The sequence below is a fragment of the Diabrotica undecimpunctata genome, chromosome 9 (assembly GCF_040954645.1).
Source record: "Diabrotica undecimpunctata isolate CICGRU chromosome 9, icDiaUnde3, whole genome shotgun sequence".
Lineage (NCBI taxonomy): Eukaryota > Metazoa > Arthropoda > Insecta > Coleoptera > Chrysomelidae > Diabrotica > Diabrotica undecimpunctata.
The window spans coordinates 4838502-4861656 of record NC_092811.1 but is presented as its reverse complement, the minus strand read 5'-3'; the positions used below and the strand labels follow the sequence as shown (position 1 = coordinate 4861656).

At 34.0% G+C, this 23155-nt stretch overlaps 1 protein-coding gene across 1 annotated transcript in view; it reads left to right on the top strand.

Moving 5' to 3' along the window:
* The window catches only part of LOC140449439 (uncharacterized), a 67829-nt gene extending 45251 nt beyond the window's left edge, over positions 1–22578 (top strand). Inside the window, exon 7 of the mRNA XM_072542611.1 lies at positions 16831–22578. Within this exon, the coding sequence (XP_072398712.1) occupies positions 16831–17279 (449 nt within the window). The 3' untranslated portion in view covers positions 17280–22578. The remainder of the gene's footprint in view (positions 1–16830) is intronic.
* The last annotated feature ends 577 nt before the right edge of the window (positions 22579–23155 follow it).

Sequence of the window (23155 nt, the reverse complement as noted above, 5' to 3'; positions counted from 1 at the left end):
GCTTATCATTTAAATTTGCCATAGATTAATCCACTTACCATACATATTTTATTTATTCTTCTACATTATTTTATGGTCCTTCGAAAATTCGATTTATTTAACCAATATTTTGTTGAAAAATATGCGCAATATTTGAGTCTTATTTTTTCCCTCCTTATGTTAACATTTTCATTATCATTTTATCTTCCCCTGTAGCTTTATTCCTCTAAAGATTGAAATGAATAAAATGATATAATATTGTCAGAATAAACATATTCCTAACATCGTCTTGTAGCTTTTAGCAATCTCGGATAATCTTTTATACAGGGTGAGTCATAACTATTGGGATATAGACTAAGGACAGGTTATTGGGACCAAAATATGGCTATTGGGCCAAATATGCCTTAATAAAATGTTGCTGAGAAAAAAGATACAGGGTGTTAAAGTTAATTTTTGTTTTTCGTTTTTTGCTAATAGTTTCCCTGTATATTTATAAATTGCTATCAAAATTGGCACAGAGGCATAATCTTAGACAAAAAATAGTATTTTATTTACAATTCCACTATTAAATACCAAACTAATAAACAAAGTTGCAACTAACGTAAGGTTTCCGTTTTGATGATAAATCAAAACTATTTTTGTTTTTCGTTTTTTTGCTAATAGTTTCCCTGTATATTTATAAATTGCTATCAAAATTGGCACAGAGGCATAATCTTAGACAAGAAATAGAATTTTATTTACAATTCCACTATCAAATACCAAACTAATAAACAAAGTTGCAACTAACGTAAGGTTTCCGTTTTGACGATAAATCAAAACTAAACACACTTTAACTTAAAAAAACTCACAAAAACTCAAACTAAATGTTCTACATGGTCTCCTCCGATTTCTATGCCTTTTCTAATTATTTTTATACAGGATTTTCGGACGTTAAAAAAATATTATTCTGTCCCCTTATAAGATTAGCTGTATTTTGAATGTATCTCCAAAGTTCGTCTCGTGTATTAATTTCATTGGCATAAACTAAGGACTTCATATGTCCCCAAAAATAAAAATCTAGCGGGTTGTACTCAGGACTTCTTGGTGGCCATTGAAAATCACTGCCTCTGCTAATCCATCGTTGAGGAAATACGTCACTTAGATGATTTCTAACAGCTAATGAAAAATGAGGTGGCGCTCCATCCTGCATAAACCACATTTTTCTTCTTACATCCAGTGACAGATCATCTAAAATATCACTTAGAGTATTTTCCAAAAAGAATAAATAAGAATCTCCATTTAAATTCGGAGGAAAAACATAAGGCCCCAGTAGTTGGTCGCCTATAATGCCACACCAAATATTCAATTTAAACTCATGCTGAAAATGTATAGCTTTAATAGCATGCGGGTTTTCTTCTTCCCAATAATGACTATTTCGCCAATTAAAAACCCCTCGTCTGGTAAAAGTTGCTTCGTCGGTGAACATAATATTCTTAATAAAGTGTCTGTCATTGCGATGTTTATTCAGAATACGTTGGCAAAACTGTAACCGTCGTGGAAGATCTGTTGGAAGTAAATTTTGAACAGGAGTAAAGTGATAAGGATGGAGGATGGAGGTTCTCTTTTTTTAGAATTCTAACAATAGACGACTGACTTACTCCTGTTGCTGCTGATAGATGTCGTGAACTTATTTCAGGATTTTCATCTACTCGAACCAAAAGTTCATCTTCTTGATTAGGTGTAATTTGTTTCGGTCGACCACCCCGATTTTTAGTGTGAAATGACCCAGTTTCACCTAAACTACGATATAATCTTGCAAAAGTTTTGTGATCTGGTTGCCTTCTGTTTGCGTATAACATTCCATACCTTCTGGCTGCCGAGAGACCGCAAAAATTTTCTTGTGCTTATACGCAAATCATATCTCGCATTTCTTCATTGGTAAAATCATTGTGACGAGGCATTTCAATCAAAATAAGTAATGATTACTTTTAAAAAATGCAACATTACACTATACTGTCACATCAAAAATAATTTACTCTGAACAAACGACATTTCCCAACAACAATTATCTGACAGTCCAAAGCATACTTTTCATAAATGAAATAATATTTGAAATCCTTTTTTAAGACTCTAAGCAGTTCGACTGCGTTTTTATCGAAAACGGTTGAAATTATCATGTTTAAACAAGAGTACCAATTTACATAAAAATGATGTTTACGTCATATTGTCTAATAAAAATTACTAAAAAGTTTCATCAGAAAAAGTTTAGACTCAATTTTATCATTAGGAATGATCCACGTGGCGCCCTCTATGACAAAACTTAAAATTGTAAATAAAATACTATTTCTTGTCTAAGATTATGCCTCTGTGTCAATTTTGATAGCAATTTATAAATATACAGGGAAACTATTAGCAAAAAACGAAAAACAAAAATTAACTTTAACACCCTGTATTTTTTTTCTCAGCAACATTCTATTAAGGCATATTTGGCCCAATAGCCATATTTTGGTCCAACTAACCTGTCCTTAGTCTATGTCCCAATAGTTATGACTCACCCTGTATTATTCCTCCCCTTCTTTCATACGATATTTATATAGCTCTATTTGTTTTGAAGGGAAGGAAGTAAACACGTTTACCTAGTTGCCACTAATAGCTACATACTGTTTTTGTTACATCGTCATTACTGTACTGATTAACATTTCACTTTGTGTAAACATTTTACTGAATATGTAAACATGTTAATACTAGAGCGAATCTTATTGTGTTAATTGAAGAATTAAGATACATATCTATTCCTACGCTTTTAGCAAAATCAATACATGTGTTTTCATGTTGAAGCTCGAATTGTGTAGTTTAACAAAGCCGTTTATATATAAGCCTCAACGCCACTCACTTTGTTATTACCATTAAGGAAAATAACCGAAGTTGAAGTAAAAGGGACAATAATAATTGACAAGAAAGTTATTCGCGGATACGAAATCATTGTGATTAGATTTCCGGAGTTTTGTCGCTATTGTAAATTTAACTGTCCAATTAGGGTTCTTCAAACAAATTTAAACTATATTATTACGATATTACGAATGCTGCGGGTGTCATTTCAAGAAATATGACAATGTAATGAATAAACCAATTTTGAGGAGTAAATATTTAAGTGCTTTGAGGTTATTAAAATTGAACTATGCTATAATTTCACTATTTGGGAGAGTAATTCATCGTTTAAACGCTGAATATCCTCAAATTTAAATGTACACAGCGGCCCTCGAAAACTACCCGTTTTCTCAATTGCAATTTGCGTTTTCTCATAAGAAATTACACAATATATAAGTAGTATATTTATTTGTGCTTCTCTATAGAAAAATTGACCAGGAGTTGTCGTACAGTGTAGCCAATTCTTGTTCACAAGTAGTAATTATGGTCATACAAAACCTGTATTCTTCCACGCAGCGATTATTACCGTCATAAAAATACCAAAAAACATGATTTTTTCAATAGTAAAAATTAAGCACAAAATTGTAATTAAATAAATTTTATTTATATGTTCCGTTTCGTTACATATTTAAATTTATAAAATAAAAATCGATATTTTAAAACAATATTTTTCAATCGTTTGGCCACTTTGGAATTAGCGACGGAACTCCGTTTCAATTCCGACCCACAGAAAGCCGTAAAACTAGTTTTTGTCAAGCAAGTGCCCATCAAAAATAGTTCATTTACATTGGCGTTTCTGAGGGTAGGGTATGTGTTTTATTTTGTGAATATATTTTATTCGATAAGTTTGTGTTATTGATAAAACGTGTTATTGATAATACGAGTGTTATAGTTTGTCGTTTTATAGTAAATTTTTAGTTATATTCTGTGATTATTTGGTTTGAGTTTTATTGGAGTTGGACGAAAAACCGAGTTGTTCCAAGAGAAGACAGCAAAATTCTGATGTTGATTCTAAAAATGAAAAGCCGCAAAAGAGACGGAAAATGTTAACGTCCGAAGAGAAGGTAATGATACGAAACGTTTATGAAGGAATTGTCGGCAGAAAAATGGTATTAAATGTTAGCCAAGCGGTCGACATTTGTAGCAGTTTAACAAAAGTATCCGTTAGCTGTATTTATCGTGTACTTAAAAATACGTCGGGAAATAAAAAGCAAGAAAAAGGTAAAACTAGAGGTAAGAAAAGCATTGTTTTAGATGACGAGACAAGGAATGTTATACGTCGAAAAATTCATTCATTTTATTTTCGGAGTGAAATTCCAACACTGAAAAATATTTCTCAAGAGCTCGAACACGATGACTCCTTACCCAAGATATCTCGTAGAGTCTTAATCAGGACCATGCGCGAAATGAACTTTCGATATGTAAAACTCAACACAAAAAGTATGCTATTAGAAAAAAATAAAATTATTGTGTGGAGAAGAAAATATTTAGAAGAAATACGCAAAATTCGCAGCACTGGACGCAAAATATGTTATTTGGATGAAACCTGGATTAACGAAGGTCATACAGTTGGAAAAGTTTGGCAAGATTTAAATGTCAAAAGTAAACGCGAAGCATTTATAGAAGGCTGGTCTACAGGATTAAAAGCTCCATCGGGAAAGGGACGGCGTTTAATCATCACCCATATAGGAAGTGATACAGGGTTCCTTGATGATGGTTTTCTTCAATTTGAGTCGAAAAAAAAACAGATGATTATGAAAGAAATTGAAAGGGAGGAGTCAAGAATGGCTTACAGAAAAGGGCATACGAAGAATCAATGCTCAAAATTTAGCTACTTGACATTGCACGGTTAAAGAAAAGCTTATAGCTACATATCTTATGTGATGATTTAAGGAAAAGTGAATGAAAAGTGAATGAAAAGTGAATGTCTACCACCTTATCATTGCGAACTTATCTGGGCGCAAGTGAAAGGAGAAGTAGCACGCAATAACAAATCGTTCAAATTAAACGAAATTAAGAAACTTTTGATTCAAGCAATCCTCCATGTAACTCCAGAGAAATGGGCTAAATGTATAGACCACATAATTAAAGAAGAACATCGTATGTGGGAACTTGACACTCATATCGAAGTTTTCTTCTTCTTCTTCACGTGCCATCTCCGCGACGGAGGTTGGCAATCATCATGGCTAAAGTATCGAAGTTTTACTAAAGCCAATTATAATTACATCAGGTGGTGAAGATAATGACAGCGATAGCAGCACTGCATCTTCAGATTTAGACAGCGAATAATATTTTCTAATAGTTTAATAAGAACATCAGCATAAAAAAAACCAAAAACAAAAAAAACGAGAAGAACATAGTAGGTGTGTATAGTGTTCTAGTTTAAATAGAATAGTACAATGTTTTGTTACATCAAACATTATTTTTATTTTGTTTTTATAGAATTTTATTTTGATTTATAGGATTTTATTTTGTTTTGTTTTATATTGTTTAAGTGTTTTGTTAAAAAGTAACGCGCCACAAAACATACCTCTGGGGTGGTGTGGAAACTGTCTTAAAATTTGTTTTAAAAAAATTTCATTGTGTAACTCTTTAAGGGCGGGTCACGTCAAAAGACGTTTTAGCGTAACTTCCGCGACAGCCGGTTGGTATCAGTAAACTTTCTGCAAAATTACTTGTTTTTAATAGCTTTTTGTTTGTGGCATTCTGTATTTTTAGGGGAATGTAGGAAATGAGACACAAAATATTTATTTATATGTTTATTTATTGACGTTTCGATCTCTATAGCCAGAGACCGTTTTCAATTATACAATTGATAGTAATATTTATTTTCTATGGCTTTTCGCTTGTCGTTCTGTATTTTTAGAAATAATGTTGGGAATAAGCCACAATATATTTATTCAAATGTTTAATTTACGGACGTTTCGATTTCTATAAAGAGACCGTTTTCAAACAAATGACAGATATATTTATTTTTCTATAGCTTTTTGTTTGTGGCATTCTGTATTTTTAGGAAGAATGTTGGAAATAAGCCACAATATATCTATTTACATGTTTAATACACTGACTCGATCTCTATTCCTTTTTTTAAAGATAGAAAAAAAAATAAAATAAATAATATAAGATTATAAAAATATATACCCACTTAATAATAAACAAATAAAATAAATATAACTATCATTTATATCTTTGAAAGCGGTCTTTGGATATAGAGATCGAAACGTCAGTAAAAACTTGTAAATAAATATATTGTGGCCTAGTTCGAACATTAATATTTGAAAAATATAATATATGTAATTAATGTTAAAATAAGTGTACGTCACTGGATTTTCATACGTCTTTCCGCATTTCTGCGCCTTTAAACGATGAATCACTCTCTCAAATAGTGAAATTATACCATAAGTCGAAAAATCATTCTCAACAACTTAATAACGAAAAAATGATATTTTTCCTTTTATGGCAGTAGTAGCTGTAAGAATTCTGATAAAGAAAAGGCTGAAATATTAAAAACTGTGAACAAATAAATAAAAAACTATTAAAAGTAGACATGGAGTTAAAAGGACACAACTTCGTGGTACCTAGTAGGTGCATATGCACCTTCTGAAGATGGTAAAGGAAAGGACGTGGTAAAGGATAAATTCTACGACGAATTGATGGACTTGGTAGAGAGTATTCGAACTAAGAAGAAAGTAATTCCATTAGTACAGTTGAATTTTTTTCGTTTACCGCTTCAAGAAAATTATTGTAAGCAACGACCATATTATGTATAAATTATGTAACTCTATATACTAGGGGAATTCAGCATTTGTAATTTACACTGCGCGTCACCAAAAAGAGGCCACTTAGAATTTTGTAAGAATTTTTCAATAACTTTAAGTTTAAGGTAAGATGGGGCAAGTGCAGAACATTATCATAAAAACCTATCACTTTTGAAATATGGGCTGCCATCTATTATTTGGTATCTTTAATACCCGTGACAACAGTCTTTAACAACAGCGAGCTGCTTTATTACGTTTCACTGATGTTATAGGTACGGTAGTGTCACTTGTGTTTTGAAACTTCTCGAGCAAGGTCACTGATAAAAATTAATCCATTTATATCTACCGAATCTGTGAACATCTTTATATTATTTTTGGTAGGTAAGTATCTTAGGCACAATAGTTTATGATAAACATAATATATTTTTTAAATATTTACTTTTTGACAGTTTTTATTGTTGTACCGCTCTTGCCCCACGTATTTTTAAAGTCGGGGCTAGTGCGGATAAAATTGTGGGGTAAGAGCGGCACATATTACGCACTTGCCCCAAATCTCACACAGTTTTTCTTTATGCTTTTAGTTCCACCATGGTGAGAAATTACATTCGCAGAAGTAGCAGGGGCAAAGGATATACGAAAGAGAGTTTAAAAATTGCACTGTCGGCAATTAAATCTGGGCAAATGACTTTATACCGAGCTACTAAAGTGTACACAATTCCAAGAAGTACTCTCCATGATCACCTTAAAGGTAGGAGAGGACAAAAAAGTTCCAGCTATGGAAGAACTCAGGACATTCCTCAACAGGAAGAAGAAAAACTAGCAAATGGCCTTCGTACTATGGAAAAATGGGGTTTTGGCCTTTCTAGAAAAGAAGTGTTGCAGGTTGTAGCTGACTTCGTTAAAGAGAATATCATTAAGACACAGTTTAAAGATGGTAAACCAGGAGAAGATTGGTTTCTTAATTTCAAGCGTAGACATAACCTCTCTATTAAAAAACCCCAGAGTGTTAAATTTGCTAGAAAAAAAAACCTTGACCCATTCCTGATCTACAACTATTTTGATTTACTTGAAAACGTTATAGAAGAACTTGGTTTACAAGAACGCCCGTCGCAAATTTGGAACTTGGATGAAAGCAGTTTTTGCACAGATCCGTCAAAAACAAAAATTGTCGGACAAAGGGGAGCTCCATCCACAAGAACTATTAGTGAGCCTGGCAAACAAAATACAACTGTTCTTATGTGCTGCAGCGCAAGTGGCAAAAAAGCACCTCCGCTTATTGTCTTCAAAGGTAAACATGTTTGGGACCAGTGGACTGCTCCGCGTGGCACGGAGTTTTTAGATACTACCTACGCTGCCACTCCTAAAGGGTGGATGGAGACAACTGTATTTAGAAACTATTTTGAAAACAGTTTTTTAAAGTTTATTGGTTCAGAACGATCGGTATTAGTAATTTACGACGGACACGCGAGTCATCTTGGAGCAGATGTCATAAATATAGCTGTTGAAAACCATATTACGATACTTAAGCTCCCTCCTCACACCAGTCATGTACTCCAGCCCTTAGATTTGTGTGTATTTAAATCACTGAAGACCCATTGGGATGCTAAACTTGTTGAATGGCAGAGAAGAAATGTGGGGGCCGCTGTAACAAAAAGTATGTTTTCCAAGATGATAGGAGAAATATGGCAGGAAACCAGGCCCGAAATATTAGTGAGTGGTTTCATTAAAGCAGGAATAGTTCCGCTGAATAGGAATATTATTCAGCAAGATTTATTTGACCCAGTGGCTCTCCAACGTTGGCAAAAAACCCGTAACGTGGCTAGGTTTGATGGTCCTGACTTAACTTTGCCTAGTACATCAGCAAAAAATAATGAAAATCCAATCACAGTCGAAGCACAGTCAACTTCCAGCTCGACAGATATACAAACATTTCAAGAAACTGAGAAGATTCTGGATGTTTCATTCGAAGAGTTGTTATTGAGGTCAACCAAACGTGAAAACAATTCTAATTCGAAGAAAAGAAAACGCGTGTGCTTGGGTGCAGAGGTGATAACAAGAGCCGATGTTGAAAAAATTTTAAGTTCAAATACAACAAAAAAATATAAACCAGAAAAAAAAATTAAAAAGATTTACAAAAAAAAAATTCCTGAAAGCAGTTCCGAAAATGATAATAGTTCTTGGTACAGTGATTCAAGCGAAAACAGAATTGTTGAATTTGACGAGCTAAGCAAAAGTGATTTGGAAGAGTTTGATGAAAAAAACCCTACTGACAAACTTACATTTACCAAAATACAAATTGGGGATTTATATTAGTAAATTTTCCTGGAAAAAAGAAAATGTTCAAATATGTTTGTTTGGTGAAACAACTGATCAATGGTGATGAAGCCGAAGTAACAGGCTTGAAAAGGCTCACAAATAAGTGCCATTTTATTTTAAAACCCAACGATGTCTGCACTATTCTACTGTCGGACATAGAAACAAAACTACCTGTTCCAAAAATATCAATAACTGCTGATTACGAAAAGTATATTTTTGAGACTGCACCTGAAGTGTTTGAAGCATAGCATAAGTATTTTTTCCAATTATTATTATTTTTTGTTACTGTTAACAGGATTTATTCATTCTGGTACGTTTAGTTTATGTTGTTATTTTAAATAAATATTTTTCAGTCAAAATATCTGAAATTGCTTTGACTCTCTCCTAAAAAATATTTCGTAGCATTTTTTTCTTAATATTTTATTAAAGTTAAGTATAAAGAATAAAAATTACATATATGTAGGATTTCTGCACTAGCCCCGTATGGAACACATTATTAGCAAAAATAATGGCACATTCTGCTCTTACCCCGGATCAGTGGGGCAAGTGCGTAACATGTACTTGCGAAAAAAAATGTATAGGCAAATTTGGTAGGTAATGTATTTTTGTTATGTAAATAGTTTTAATTGGTCGGTTAATAATCACAATTATACGACAGAAGTTTAAAAAAATCTTAATTTGAAAGAGGCAATTTTTGTAGTTAAATGAATATTAACTATGAATTTTTTCGTTCGCACTTGCCCCATCTTACCTTATACAATTTATTCTATTGTAACTAAATTCTCACAATGCAGAAACACTTTTAGCGTCTTTTAGGCTTCGACAAACGGTGCCGACAGGTCAATTAAGGGTAATAAGTTTGCAGAATTGATATCAGTTTTACGACTTCGGATAATGCACGTGTTGTTTGTACCTTATTTTTCTTGGAATATGGCTATTCTGTTTTTAAAAAATCTTTCACTTTCACGTGTATAGTTGTTTGAAGCGTAAACTTGTGCAATTTTTAAATTAAAAACTATGGCTGAAAAATTTGCTAGATCTGTTCAAATTGTTACTTTGATTAATAATGGAATGAGTCAAAGAGAAGTGGCCAGACAGCTTTGAGTCAGTCGTTTTATGGTCCAAAAAATTTACCTACGATTCGTAGAGACTGGAGCTCACGAACGACGACCAGGATCAGGCCCGAGAAGAATCACGATGGCCATAGAAGACCGTTTTTTACAACATACTTCTTTGCAAAATCGATTTTTTACAGCTAGGTCAATCCAAAACCGTTTTCAAAATGCTCACGGGTGGACTTTAAGCACTTCTACCATGAGGAGAAGGTTGAAAAAATTTGGTCTAAGGGCTCGATGTCCAGCAACAGGACCTTTGTTAACAGCAGCCCATCGACAACGTCGACTACACTTTGCTAGAGACCACGAGCATTGGACGATTCTTCTTCTTGCAGTACCGTCTCCTATCGGAGGTTGGCTACCATCACAGCAATCTTCACTTTGTTGGCTGCAGCTCTGAACAACTGTATTGAACTGCACCCATACCACTCCCTTAAATTTCGCAACCAGGAAATCCTCCTACATCCCACATTTATCTTTCTCGAGATTTTTCCTTGGATTATGAGTCTAAGCAGAGAGTACTTTTCTCCTCTCATTATGTGGCCCAGATATCCCAGTTTTTTCGTTTGTATGGTTTTTATGACTTTGCATTCCTTCACATCTTCAGCAGAACATCTTGATTTGTTACTCTTTCTGTCCATGGTATTTTCCACATTCTCCTGTAGGACGATAGAAGATTGGAAAAATTTTTTGTTTAGTGATGAGTCCAGGATGGTTCTTTATAGCTCAGATGGTCGTATCAAAACATACAGAAGACGTGGGGAACGATATACTGCTTGTGTTCGACGAGTACGTGTTGCTTTTGGAGGAGGTTCGGTAATATTTTGGGCAGGCATTTCATTCGAGGGCCGTACTGATCTCGTATTTATTGACAGAGGAGCGTTGAATGTACACCGATACATTACCGAAATTCTAGCCGAGCATGTATTGCCTTTTGCTGGGTTTGTCGGCGAAAACTTTATTTTTATGCAAGACAACGCACGGCCACACGTAGCCAGTATGGTAACGCAATATCTGGAAACTGTCGGTGTTCCTAAAATGAACTGGCCGGCTCAAAGTCCAGATTTGAACCCGATTGAACATGTTTGGGACCAACTCAAACGATGGGTAAGAAACAGAATACCTGCTCCAATAAATCGTGAGCAGCTTCGGTTGGCGCTTATGGAAGAATGGGAAGTTTTTCCTCAAAACGACATCCAGAATTTGATCAATTCAATGCCAAATCGAATAAGGAGTGTAATTCACGATAGAGGTGGTAATACACAGTATTAATAATCACGACTTAATTGTAATTTTATAAAGAAAACAGAAAAAATGTACAATGTTATTTTTTTTATTTTTCAATAAAATCATTATTTTGGAAGAAGTTATTTTTTGACATTCGTTATTTAAAAAATGATTGCATACTGCTTTAGAACATATTCTTAAACATTACACAGACATCTAATGACAATCACTTTGTGGTATGATTCGTAAAAATTAAAAAATGGCAAAAATTTTAGGCGGCCTCTTTTTCGTGACGCGCAGTCACGAAGACGCGCAGTCACGACGTCATAAGACATATATTGTTCCTCCGAAATGTTCAAAACGTATGATTTAATGGTATTATTGTGATTTAAAGCAGGAACCTCACTAATTATAATAATATTTGGGCTTGCAGGTTACTGGAAAGTAATCAGAAGAAAAAAAAACATTCAAGTAAAGACTATTCATCAAAATCAAATCAATTACATCTTTCCTTAGAGAATTAGGAAAAGTGAACTGAGCGGGAGAGTCTGAAAACTCTCTCGTTTATTACAAAAACGATCAAAACGCGGTATCAAAACCGTAACGATAAGTGAGTAAAGTTCATTTACCTGCCAATTTCCGTGCTTATGAAAAAAGTTCATGTATCGCCGAATAATTTGCATTTTTATACAATTCAACGACCCCATCACCGCCCAACAACCTTAACCGCCTAAAAGGTTAAACAATGGACGCCGATATACCTTAAAGTGTGGAACCGATAAAAAATATCCCTGATATGAAATTAGAGAGGTGTGAACAATTTATAGGCGTTTTGCGGGCTTCACCTCTCCCGACAAAACATTAACCCATTGGTGGTATTTAAAGATTCAGAGGCGGTGAAAGATGTTTTTAGGAAAGGGAAAGTACATGTTATGTTTTCGGCATTTTCAAGAAATATAATCACTTTAAACAAGACTAGAATGCTGTAAAAAAGTTTATTATCATAAATTATGCATAAATAATTAACTAAATAATATATAAATAGGTACTACTAATTGTGTTTATTTATTTATATTGAAATATGGGAGAACTTTAGGGCAAACGAAATTATTTGAAGATAATAAATAAAAATGTAATGTTTATATTGTGTCGGGAGCTGATTCAGAATTTCTTCTTGGTCTTGTAATTTAGAAAAAACTGATACTCTTGAAACTATATTTACTTTCTTTTTATAAAACATAAAACATTTATAGTGTGTCGATTCGATCGCTGCTAACTTCGTTCGCCTTCTTGTTCTGTCTGGCATCGCGGGGGGTGAGGAGAGAGTGGACTGTACTGACTCTTTTTGTAATTCTTGCAACGTTGCCGCTGTAATTAAATTTCTTAAATTGTCTTTCACGCAGCGACATATTGTTACAACCCAAGATAATCGACCAAGGAATAACATTTGCTTTCTACTCATCAAGTAATTATTCAAAACCCATGATTGTTTTTAAATGGACATTATTATTGAATTATTGTTGAAATCATATAAAAATGTTGAACAAAAGGTGACTAAAACTTTATGGCTACAACCGTATATATCCCGTATATTCATTTACTTTTGTTCTTATGTGTCCACAAATCTGAAATACAATTGCAAATTAATGTCATTTTAGTTTCTAATACTAAAGTAGCAGAATACTTGCAAGTTTGATGAAAGAGCATACTCAAATACCTTAATATTTGAAAGTTTGGTGGATGCGAAAGGGACTATTAAAACTGCTATAGAATTTTCCTTTCAGTCTGAATGGATTTTTTCTGTCACAAAATACACCGATCGATCTTACCACTTATTCGTTTTGGATTTGAAGGTCTTTGTCAATATATTTCAGGTAATTTTCAGTTGGAATATACTGATCCGGAATGGCAAGTTGAAAACTCTCCATAAGTCCTCCTCTCCCTAGATACCGCGTTAATATTGTTCTCTCTACTGCCCTGCGTGGATAATATTTTTGTGCATTTGTTAGAAGTGTTCTTATTTTCCACTAAAGACTTTCTATATCTGATTTTGTCCACTGTATTATACTATAAGATATGACCGATTTAGCTGTACAAACTCGAAAATTATGACGAAAGTTACAAACATTAAATACATTTACATGTAAATGTATTTAATGTTTATAACATTTATTGATGTGCTGAATAGCCAACAATTTTTGTCGAAGTAAGTCTAAAATGTTACGTAAATTTTTCAAGTTAGCTACTTTTCCCTCACTTGAAAAAACGTTTCTTGTTCACCTTATTTTGATTGTCCTTTTCCTTTCTTTTTTGTTTCATGTAGAGCTCAAATGTCTGTTTCTTTTACTTTCAGCACTTGGGTTATTTCTTGGTCGCTTGAGTTGAGCGATCTGATATGTCAAGTAGTGATTCTAATCTGGATTTTGGATGTCTTCATAGTATCAATTCGGTTCCGAGGCTGTACATTGTTTCTTTGAGCAGTATTCATTTTTACGATTGGTAGTTTGCTAACCCTACGGGGCAGAAACACGACCTGACACAGAAATTACAAAAAGGATATTAGAAACAGCAGATATGAAAGCACTTAGAAAAGTGATGGTAATACCCTATGGGACAGAGCTAGAAGTACAGATATACGACGTAGATGCAAGATGGAGAACATTAAGAACTGGGTAAGAAATAAAAGAATAGAATGGAACGGTTTTAGAATAGGAAGACCATCAGTAGGAAGAACACGAAAACGATGGAACGACAACTTACTGGAGGCACATTGAAATGCAGACAGTCATGTCTACATAAAAAGTAGAAGAAGAAGAAGAACTATATAATAGTTGATTATCCTACTACATCCAAATCATCAGCAAAAGAAAGTATTAGAAAGTATTTTTTAAAAGAAGCATTTCTGTGTTGGTTTTTGATGCTTTCCAAAGCGATTACATAGAAAAGTGGAGACTGCGCATCTCACAGTGTTGCTTTTAAAAAAGATCGACAGTTTTCATTCCAATCTTACTGCACTTGTAGATCCATCTACATAAGCTTCTGCAAGATAAGATTTCTTAACTTCTTCGCTATGCTCACTTCTTCTTATTCTTATGATGCTATTATATGCTTGTTTGTAATATAATGTAAAATATGATGATTTGGTTTGTTATATTTTTTAGGCCAATTTTATTTTATTTATGTATTGGGGGAGTATTTATAAACTAAAGTTTAAGTTTGTGCAGTCGCCACTCTTGTCCTCCGGCTGCCATCTTGGGAAAAGAAGTGCAAAGAATTTTCGCGCTGTATCTCGTAAACTAGAAGTAGAAAATTATATTAGATATTATTTGTAGCAAATTAAAGGCCGTTTTTTTTTAATTTTTTTACCCCCGAAAGGGGGGAATTAATATTGTGTTAACATTATTTTGATTTCCTACAGATCCTAATATTGTTTAATATTCAGTTCAGTTTTTTGTATCTTTAGAAACCTAAGAGTTCCGTATCGAAATATGTTTTATTTATATTCAATTTTTCTTATGTTTATAAAACAAACTATGAATATTATCTATTGATCAATTTTTAATTGAATTCTCCGATGCAAATCCAGTTGCGTGGTAAATTAAAATCGCTAACGAAATATCGCAAAAGGCGTCCCGGTGTTCCGTCTATGATTAAATACCAATATACTTCAACCGATATTGTGGCGACGGGCCCTCGGATAATCCATTGTTGCCTTTGTCCTTTTTACAATGAGTGTTTTCCCGCAAATCGATATGAATTTTCCGTGTTCTATATAAAAAGTGTCATTACCTACTTTCTCGGTTATGTTTATAAAGCACACTGACTTCTCCGACTAAAGCACACATTAATTCGGTTAAGTTTTATCGAATATTGGGTCATTGAATATATATATATATATATATATATATATATATATATATATATGGGCCGGACATGTGATACGAATGGGAGAGGATAGGCTACCAAAACGAGCACTGAACGCCAGAATGCAGGGAAAGAGACCAGTTGGAAAGCCAAGAAAGCGCTGGGAAGACACAGTAAGCAGCGACGCACAAGCACTTTTAGGAGTCCGTGTATGGAGAAGAGCAGCCACAGACAGACAAGGGTGGAGGCAAAAAATAAAGGAGGCCAAGGCTCATTTTGGGCTATAGTGCCGTAGAAGAAGAAGAATATATATATTCCCGTTCAGGGGGAAAATATGAAAAGGGGTGTATAATTAATTACACAATTGCCAAGGAAGGCAATTACAATGGTATGGTCACGTGATGAGAATGAAGGAGGAGCGGTGGCCAAAGAAAGCCTTAATGTATGTTCCACCAGAAAGAAGGAAAAGGGGAAGACCACCAAATTCCTGGAGAAGAGAAATTACAAAAACAATGCAATCTAGAGGCTTAGAAGAGGGAGATTGGAGAGATAGGAAAAGATGGAGGCTGAAATGCGGGAAGCGGCAATCGCCGTAGGACCCCCGTTATATGTTGATGATGATGTGTATAATTAATACAATGAAACATCCAATTTCAGTAATTATATGGTCGGTGATTAATGGCAAAGGTATGAGATGTTTGAATGTCGTTCAAGGAACCTTGCGACAAGACAAATATAAAAGGGTTTTGCAGACAAGATTGGTTCCACAAGTAAACGAATGGTTTGGTACGAGCCATAAGATATTTGTACAGGATGGAGCGCCTTTTCATACAACTAAGAGTATTAAAAATTTTTTGTTAGAACAAGAAATTTAACTCTTACTAAGGCCCGGCAACTCACCAGACATGAACCCCATTGAAAATGTCTAGGAGTGCCTAAAAAGAGAGTTAGCCAAAGAAATAATTACCAACAAGGTTCAGCTGATAGAAAGAATCATTTTTCATTGGAATCACACCGAAAATTTAAAAGAAATCGCAGGAAAATGCATAAATAGCAAACTGTAGTAAAATATTCTAATAATTTACGTTGTTGTTTTTGTTCAATAAATATGCAAAAAGGTTACTGCTGTGGGTTATGTTTCTTACTTATAGCTATCCAGTGGCGCACCCAGGGGGGTTTTGGGGGCTAAAGGGGATTATTCCAACACTGTTACTCACACATTTTAAGGACTCAAAATGGAGGTAGCATCATAAAAAAAATTTCGGTGCCCAAACAAAACCCCCCATTCTAGTTGCGCTACCGTAGCTATCATAGTTATAATTATAACTGATTATAAAACACAGAAAACTAGAATTCGCTAAGTGAGTCTAATAAATTGAGCAGGGACTGTATATGTAATTTGTTTAATATCAAATTCGTTTTACTACTGTCAGAAAACAAAATAAAATAATTATTTAACAAACAAAAATGACTTTTCACTTAAATTAAATGTTCAAATTGCGACCCACCTACCTCTTGGCAGTAATTGTGCTGATGACGACATTCATTTTTAACATTGTGGAGTTATATTATGAATTTCCAATCTAATTACATTTCTTAAATCTTGTAAACTATTGATATATCAGAAATTTACGATGCAATAATAATATCAGTCTATGTTGCAGGTAATTTAGGACACAACAAAAGAAACCCGAGTCAACCGACGCAGCAGCAGCTATCCCAAATAGCTAGAAGCAACCAAGTGGTGCCTAACTCCGACCAAATCCACTCCAATCAACACCACATCCAAACTATCAACAACTTAGTACCTGTCACCTACCCGGAAGTAACGCGAAGGGCGAACACCCTTCCCGCTCTACCCACGCCCCCGCGCCGTAGACTTATCAGTGAGACCGAATTGGCAAACGCGCTTTCGGTGCTGCAACAGCAGCAGCAACGTTGCGGGCCCAGGAGGCCTCTGTACCGTAGAAGAAGAAGGAGCGTGGTCCATAGGCCCAAGACGCCCGCGCTGTCCCCGATTAGAGAAAGTGGCCTGTCCAATCCCGCCTCTCCGTCCCGACAGACTTGTACCGTGTCCACGTTAAGTGCGACGACGGGCAATCGTCCATTTTAAATTGTGAGCTATACCTTTGCAAAATCTTTAGATGGTTTTATAACAGTGAGAGTAGAGATATGTATTTGTCATTAAAAACCTGATCAATGCTATCATCATCCAGCCTTCATTTATTACGTCCACTACTAGACATAGGCCTCCCTTAAACTCCTCCATTCGTTGCGATTTTGTGCTCTTTATTGCCAATTTTTGGTGACACTCCTGATGTCGTCAGCCCAACGTGTAGGTCGTCTTCATCTACTATGTTTATCTGTTCTTGGCCTCCAGCGTGTAATTTTGCTCGTCCATCGTGAGTCATGCATTCTCGCTATGTGCCGCGCTAGGTTGCTATGTAATGTATGAAATTCAAGAGAAACAGAGTTTAAACATCTATTGAAATGTTTTCTCTTGCTTTCTATTTTTTTAGCTTAGTATCTTACTCCTTTAAGAAACAATTTTTACGCAACCAATAACTGATTTGCTGTCGAAGAAAGTAAGCAAAGCTGCACAGCACGAGAAATATCATTGCGAATATTGGAGGAAAGATCGAAAAGTGTTATGATACGATGTTGTTAGGCAACCTGGACTACTAACGTGGGCATCATTGGTTGCTTAAAGTGTAGGAACGATTATTATTGTTGCCATGTCATGGTATCGTCAACACGTGTGTATTTAATGTGTCTTAAAATAAAAGATAATAAACAGTCTGTTGCAGAATTTAATAATATTCGAAAAATTAAGAAACTAACAAAGAGGTACCAGTAGAATTGCGATAAAAGAAAAAGGAACATGATAACGATACAATGGGAAAGAAATTTGATATAAAAACTACAGAGAACCACTGAAGATTCAACAAAATACATCCTGAACAATTTGGAAGGAGTTTAAAGGACCTTATGGCAAGAATAATACACAAAGTCAACGAAAAGATTGCAATAAGCGTGGTTATACATGGACTAAGAGACGATAGGTTACGAGAACAATACAAGCAAGAAATTTTCCCAGTTCAGCAAAAGCGATTACAAGTGCTAAGGATAAGGAATCGCTTACATACAAGATGAGGAAACATACAGACGGAGGAAGAAATTTCTACAACAATAGAATACAAAAACAATTTCGACAGAAGGAAAGAAGGACAAAAATTACAGAAATACAGATGAAGAATAATACAATAATATTATAACGGAAGCAGATTCCAAAGAAACAGACACATAGAAGAAACCATATGAATTTAGGCAAAATGGGAATATATTTTGCGACGCATGAACTACAAACAGAATGCCTGAAGAAGACTTTTTTCTGGCCCCACGAATAGAAGCAAATAATTTCGAAAGAAACGGATTGAATTATGAAATTATTATTAAACTTGATTGCATTAATCAGCGTATTATTCAAAGAATGTTTGGACTGTAGTGAAGAAATAAATAAGCAAAATTAAATCAAGTTAAATGGAATCTCAGTCAGTACTTGTACAAGCGGTATCCTGTTATGTAACCTTGAAATATTACATAAAGGAATTTACGATTATGGTAGGTTTTACAAACAATGTACCTAATTGGAATACTCTTTATCGAAATATTTTGCTACAATAAATTACGAGACTTTAAAATTATCGTTACATACAGAAAAGACGAAAAGGGAAGTAAAAATGAACACAGTCTGGGAATAGCTGCTCTGAATCAATTAAATCCCAGAGAAAAACACCTTCTAAAAATGGTTTTTCTAATTTCCTATTATCTTCTTGTTTCATATTAGAAATCAAAGTGCAAGATAATACTTCTGTAATATGATTTCAGATTTACCACAACTTGCTAGGTTTTACCATGCTGATCCATATTATTTATACTATAATTGATTTAAGTATTTCACATACATGACGTAGAATCAAAATTAAAGAATAATAATTCTTACACAAATATTTTTCCGAAAGAGTTTTAAACCATCTAACGATTTTCTAATTTTGCATTGTTGTGTAACTGACCATATCGCTTAGTGTTTTAAAGTAAGTTCAACGGCAAGTATATATGTATTGTATACTCTTGATGGCATGGACATTGATAACATACAGAATCAATGGACTCATATAAGGGCAAAAACATCGTTCTTTTTCTTCTTGTAGTGAAAAAATATTTGTGGTTGTTGTGTTAAACCACCTAGGTAGATTCTTCAGCCATGAAATTCCACATTTAAAGCCACATTTCGAAAGCCTTAAGTTTCTTGCAGGTAGCGTTTGTGAGAGTCCACTACTCAACTACGTATAACAATATAAAAAATAATCATGACTTTTGAATAGCTGAACCATTTTTTGAAATGCAGATCTTGCTTTCTCTATCCTACATTTTATTTCTAGGGAATGGTCCTAATTTTCATTGATTTGTACCAAGTATGTTTTAACTCTTTCCATTCGTTGACCGTTTACACTGATTCGTCCAAATTGCTCCATAGGAAGGAGGAAAAGAGGACGACCCCGAAAATCCTGGAGGAACAAAGTAGACGACGCCATGAGTAAGAGAGGTCTAAACGATGGAGAATGCGATAACAGAGAGAGATGGAAACGGTTGAGCGAGGGAAGGCAGTGAATACTGTAGAATCCCTGAATATCTTAGAGATCACCATCCATTTTGTTTTCTTAATGTTTAATGAAAGTCGATATCCATCCAAAAACATCCACTGAAAGGTTTAGTGGAATAAGAGCTACAACATATAGAAAACCTTGTACAGTGGTTCAATATATAAAGCTGTATATATCTTTCAACCGATGTCTACACTCGTGTGATTCTCCTTTTCTGGTGTTTTCTGATATTACCATGGTCCCAGTCACTTCGGGATCTCATGAATAGCTCGATGTACCAACGCAAAAGTTTTACATAGAACTAATGAAGACATAGGCATATTTTGGTCATGTTATAATAAACAATAAATTTTACATTCTTTACATTATAATACAAGATGAATTAATAGAACGTAAATAATCCGATCTCTAACGACAAAATACGGTAAAAATCATTAAAACTAAATAAATATAGATGGTTGTATTTCGATTCAACTCGAATCTCTCGCAATTCTAGTACACGTGTTCCAACTTTTAAGTTTCATCAGGATGATTTTGCGAGAGAAATGAATTGAACCGACGCGTACCATCCAGGTGACCACCAACTTTAAAACCGTTTAGATCCGTTGTATATAAACTTTGCTGTTAAACTTACTTCTTGTGCGATTGGTCGAGATATTCTATATAACGAAAAATAGTTTCACTGTCATGAAGAAAAAGTCTGAAGCAAAAAAAGTGTGAAATTAAATTTTGGCTTTAACAAAAGTGAAATTATTGTTTCTCTAAATGTTATCAAAAACATATACTCAAGAGGTTAACGGTATGTCAGCATTGTTTTGTATTTTTTATAAATATAGTTCTTAGTGCAGAAAACATAAATAGAAAAAGTGGGTTATTACTAATAACTATTAGGCAAGTACTCTTTTTTCATAAGGAATGAGTGAATCTAGTGTAAGTAATGCTGCTCCAAATTTTATACCTAAAATAACCTAATTTGAAGCTAAATTAAGAATTTTTTCTAAAGGTGTTACGGTCATAACATCTGCATTTGTTATTTACTTTTACATTTGTATAGCTATCTTTATAAAAAAAAATTAAATGAAATAAAAACATTTGTAGATAAACAAACCCTTTGTGTTTAAAAAACGAAAGTTTTTTTGCTGAAAATATATAACCAAAGAAAGGAAATGAGATCTTTTACTGTAGTGATCTTGCTCTTATTCTTTCCCTGAAAATTTCTAGGAATCAAAGTAATTTACTGGCCTGTTCTAAGGTCATCTCTGTCTATCTCTTAAAAACCTTACACTGCGTCTTCATTCTTCTTCCAATTATGCATTATTGATCTATTGTCTACTGTCATTTCTGCAACAGACCATCTATTTGACCATGTTTTGCTTCCATTTCAGTATTGCTACATTTATCATATTCTGCATTCTGCTTCCTAACATGAATTTTGGAAAGGTTTCAAATAATTTGGAAGACAATTTTGCGTAATGTTTTATTTTTCCACATATGAAAATGATGCTTTCCTTTATTGGATTGATGATGTTGAAGACTGAAATATCTGATCTCGTTCTTCTGATTACCTAATATATCCTTATCAATGACTATGGCAATTCTCGTTTAAATATTTATCACTTCATATTCTAGTTTGATTCATGTATAATTGCCACTTCTGATATTGGTCATAGACTCTATTAAATATGCATTCTAGATCAAGAGAATCATGTGCCACAAATAATGTATAGGTAATGGATTTTAACAAGAGCTATGACCTTGTAAATAACAGGTAAAGTTGTGTACTGCATCGGCATGACTCACAGCTCTTGTCAAAATCCATTACCTCTACCATATATTTTGCCTATTCTTAACATACAGATTGAACAGAACAGTTTAAGTTAAGCCTCTAAAGTTATAAATAGATGCTGACAATTATCTGTCCACCGTAACAAACTTTTCTTATCATGATACAGATTTAAATAATTGTCTGTATGTATATTTGTCTGTACATCGTACTTTCCATATTTTATGTCGAGGTATGGTACCGTATGTTTTTTCTAGATCGACAAAAATCATGTAAACTTCTTTTCCAACAGCTATTTTTTTACAGCAAATCCACTCTTCTATTCGGTCATTTTATTACCTATTTTGTTTTGCTGTCCATTTCTTTTATTACTATTAATGCATCTTTCTTCCAGTTTCTTCAACTAGCTGAAAGAGTTCCAGTTTTCAGACACCAGAAACTCTTATTTTACTCTTTCTTGTAAAATAATTATATAAAGCACATATACATATAATACGTCATACACTCAGTGGTTACGCAACACAAAAGATGTGTCTTCGGTGTGATTTGCTGGCAAGGATGTTCCATTTCTAAAATCTCTAGCTGATTCGTTAGACAGCAGTAAACATTTCTGAGAGTTTTATTACTCTCGGGGCTTCGGTAACCCATTGCGCCTCCATATTTTAGACTTAAACCAGAGAACAACCGAACACAGAGAAGCGACAGTCCTTTGAAGTTACGTGGCCAAGCCGCCAATGACAGCTAACAACCAGAAAATTAATAGTCAGTGGGCATATCACACAATATAAATTCTTAAGAGCGTAGGCGCAAAATTTCGGGCCAACGTTTTTTAAATGCATTCATTTTTTTCGAATCCTGAAAAAACTAATAAGTATTTTTGAAAAATTTAAACGCAGAATGAAAGACTACATTATTACCGAGGGCCGAAAGTCCTTGAAAACCACTATAATGTTTATTTTAATAAGTTACAGGGGTGAAAAAAAAACAGAAAATTTAGTGTGATTTTTAATTTCAAATATCTCATTCAAAAAAACTTTTTGTTTATTCTAAGGGACTTTCGGCCCTCGGTAATAATGTAGTCTTTCATTCTGTGTTTAAATTTTTCAAAAATATTTGTTAGTTTTCTCAGGATTCGAAAAAAATGATTGTATTTAAAAAGCATTGGCCGGAAATTTTGCGCCTACGCTCTTAAGCGAAACAAAGAAATTACTAAAAATCTTAAAATTACAACAGAACAAGACTTCAAAATTGCAAAAACATGGTTGCATATAAACAAACTTACATTAAATTGAAAAAACTAAATAGGTACTCATCTACTTTTTGCTATATACAAAAGTTGTCTGCCAATTTTTAATTCGTTAAATATAAATAACAAAGATCATTGAAGGTACTGCGTCATGCGCCAATGTTTTTCTTCTGTTTCCTTTTACAATAACATTATCTTCAAAATGCAGTTCACAAATCCTATAATTATTATAAAGTGAATCCATTTTTGAATAACAAATCTTCTCGTCTGCAAGCTTCTATCCACACTTTGGCACT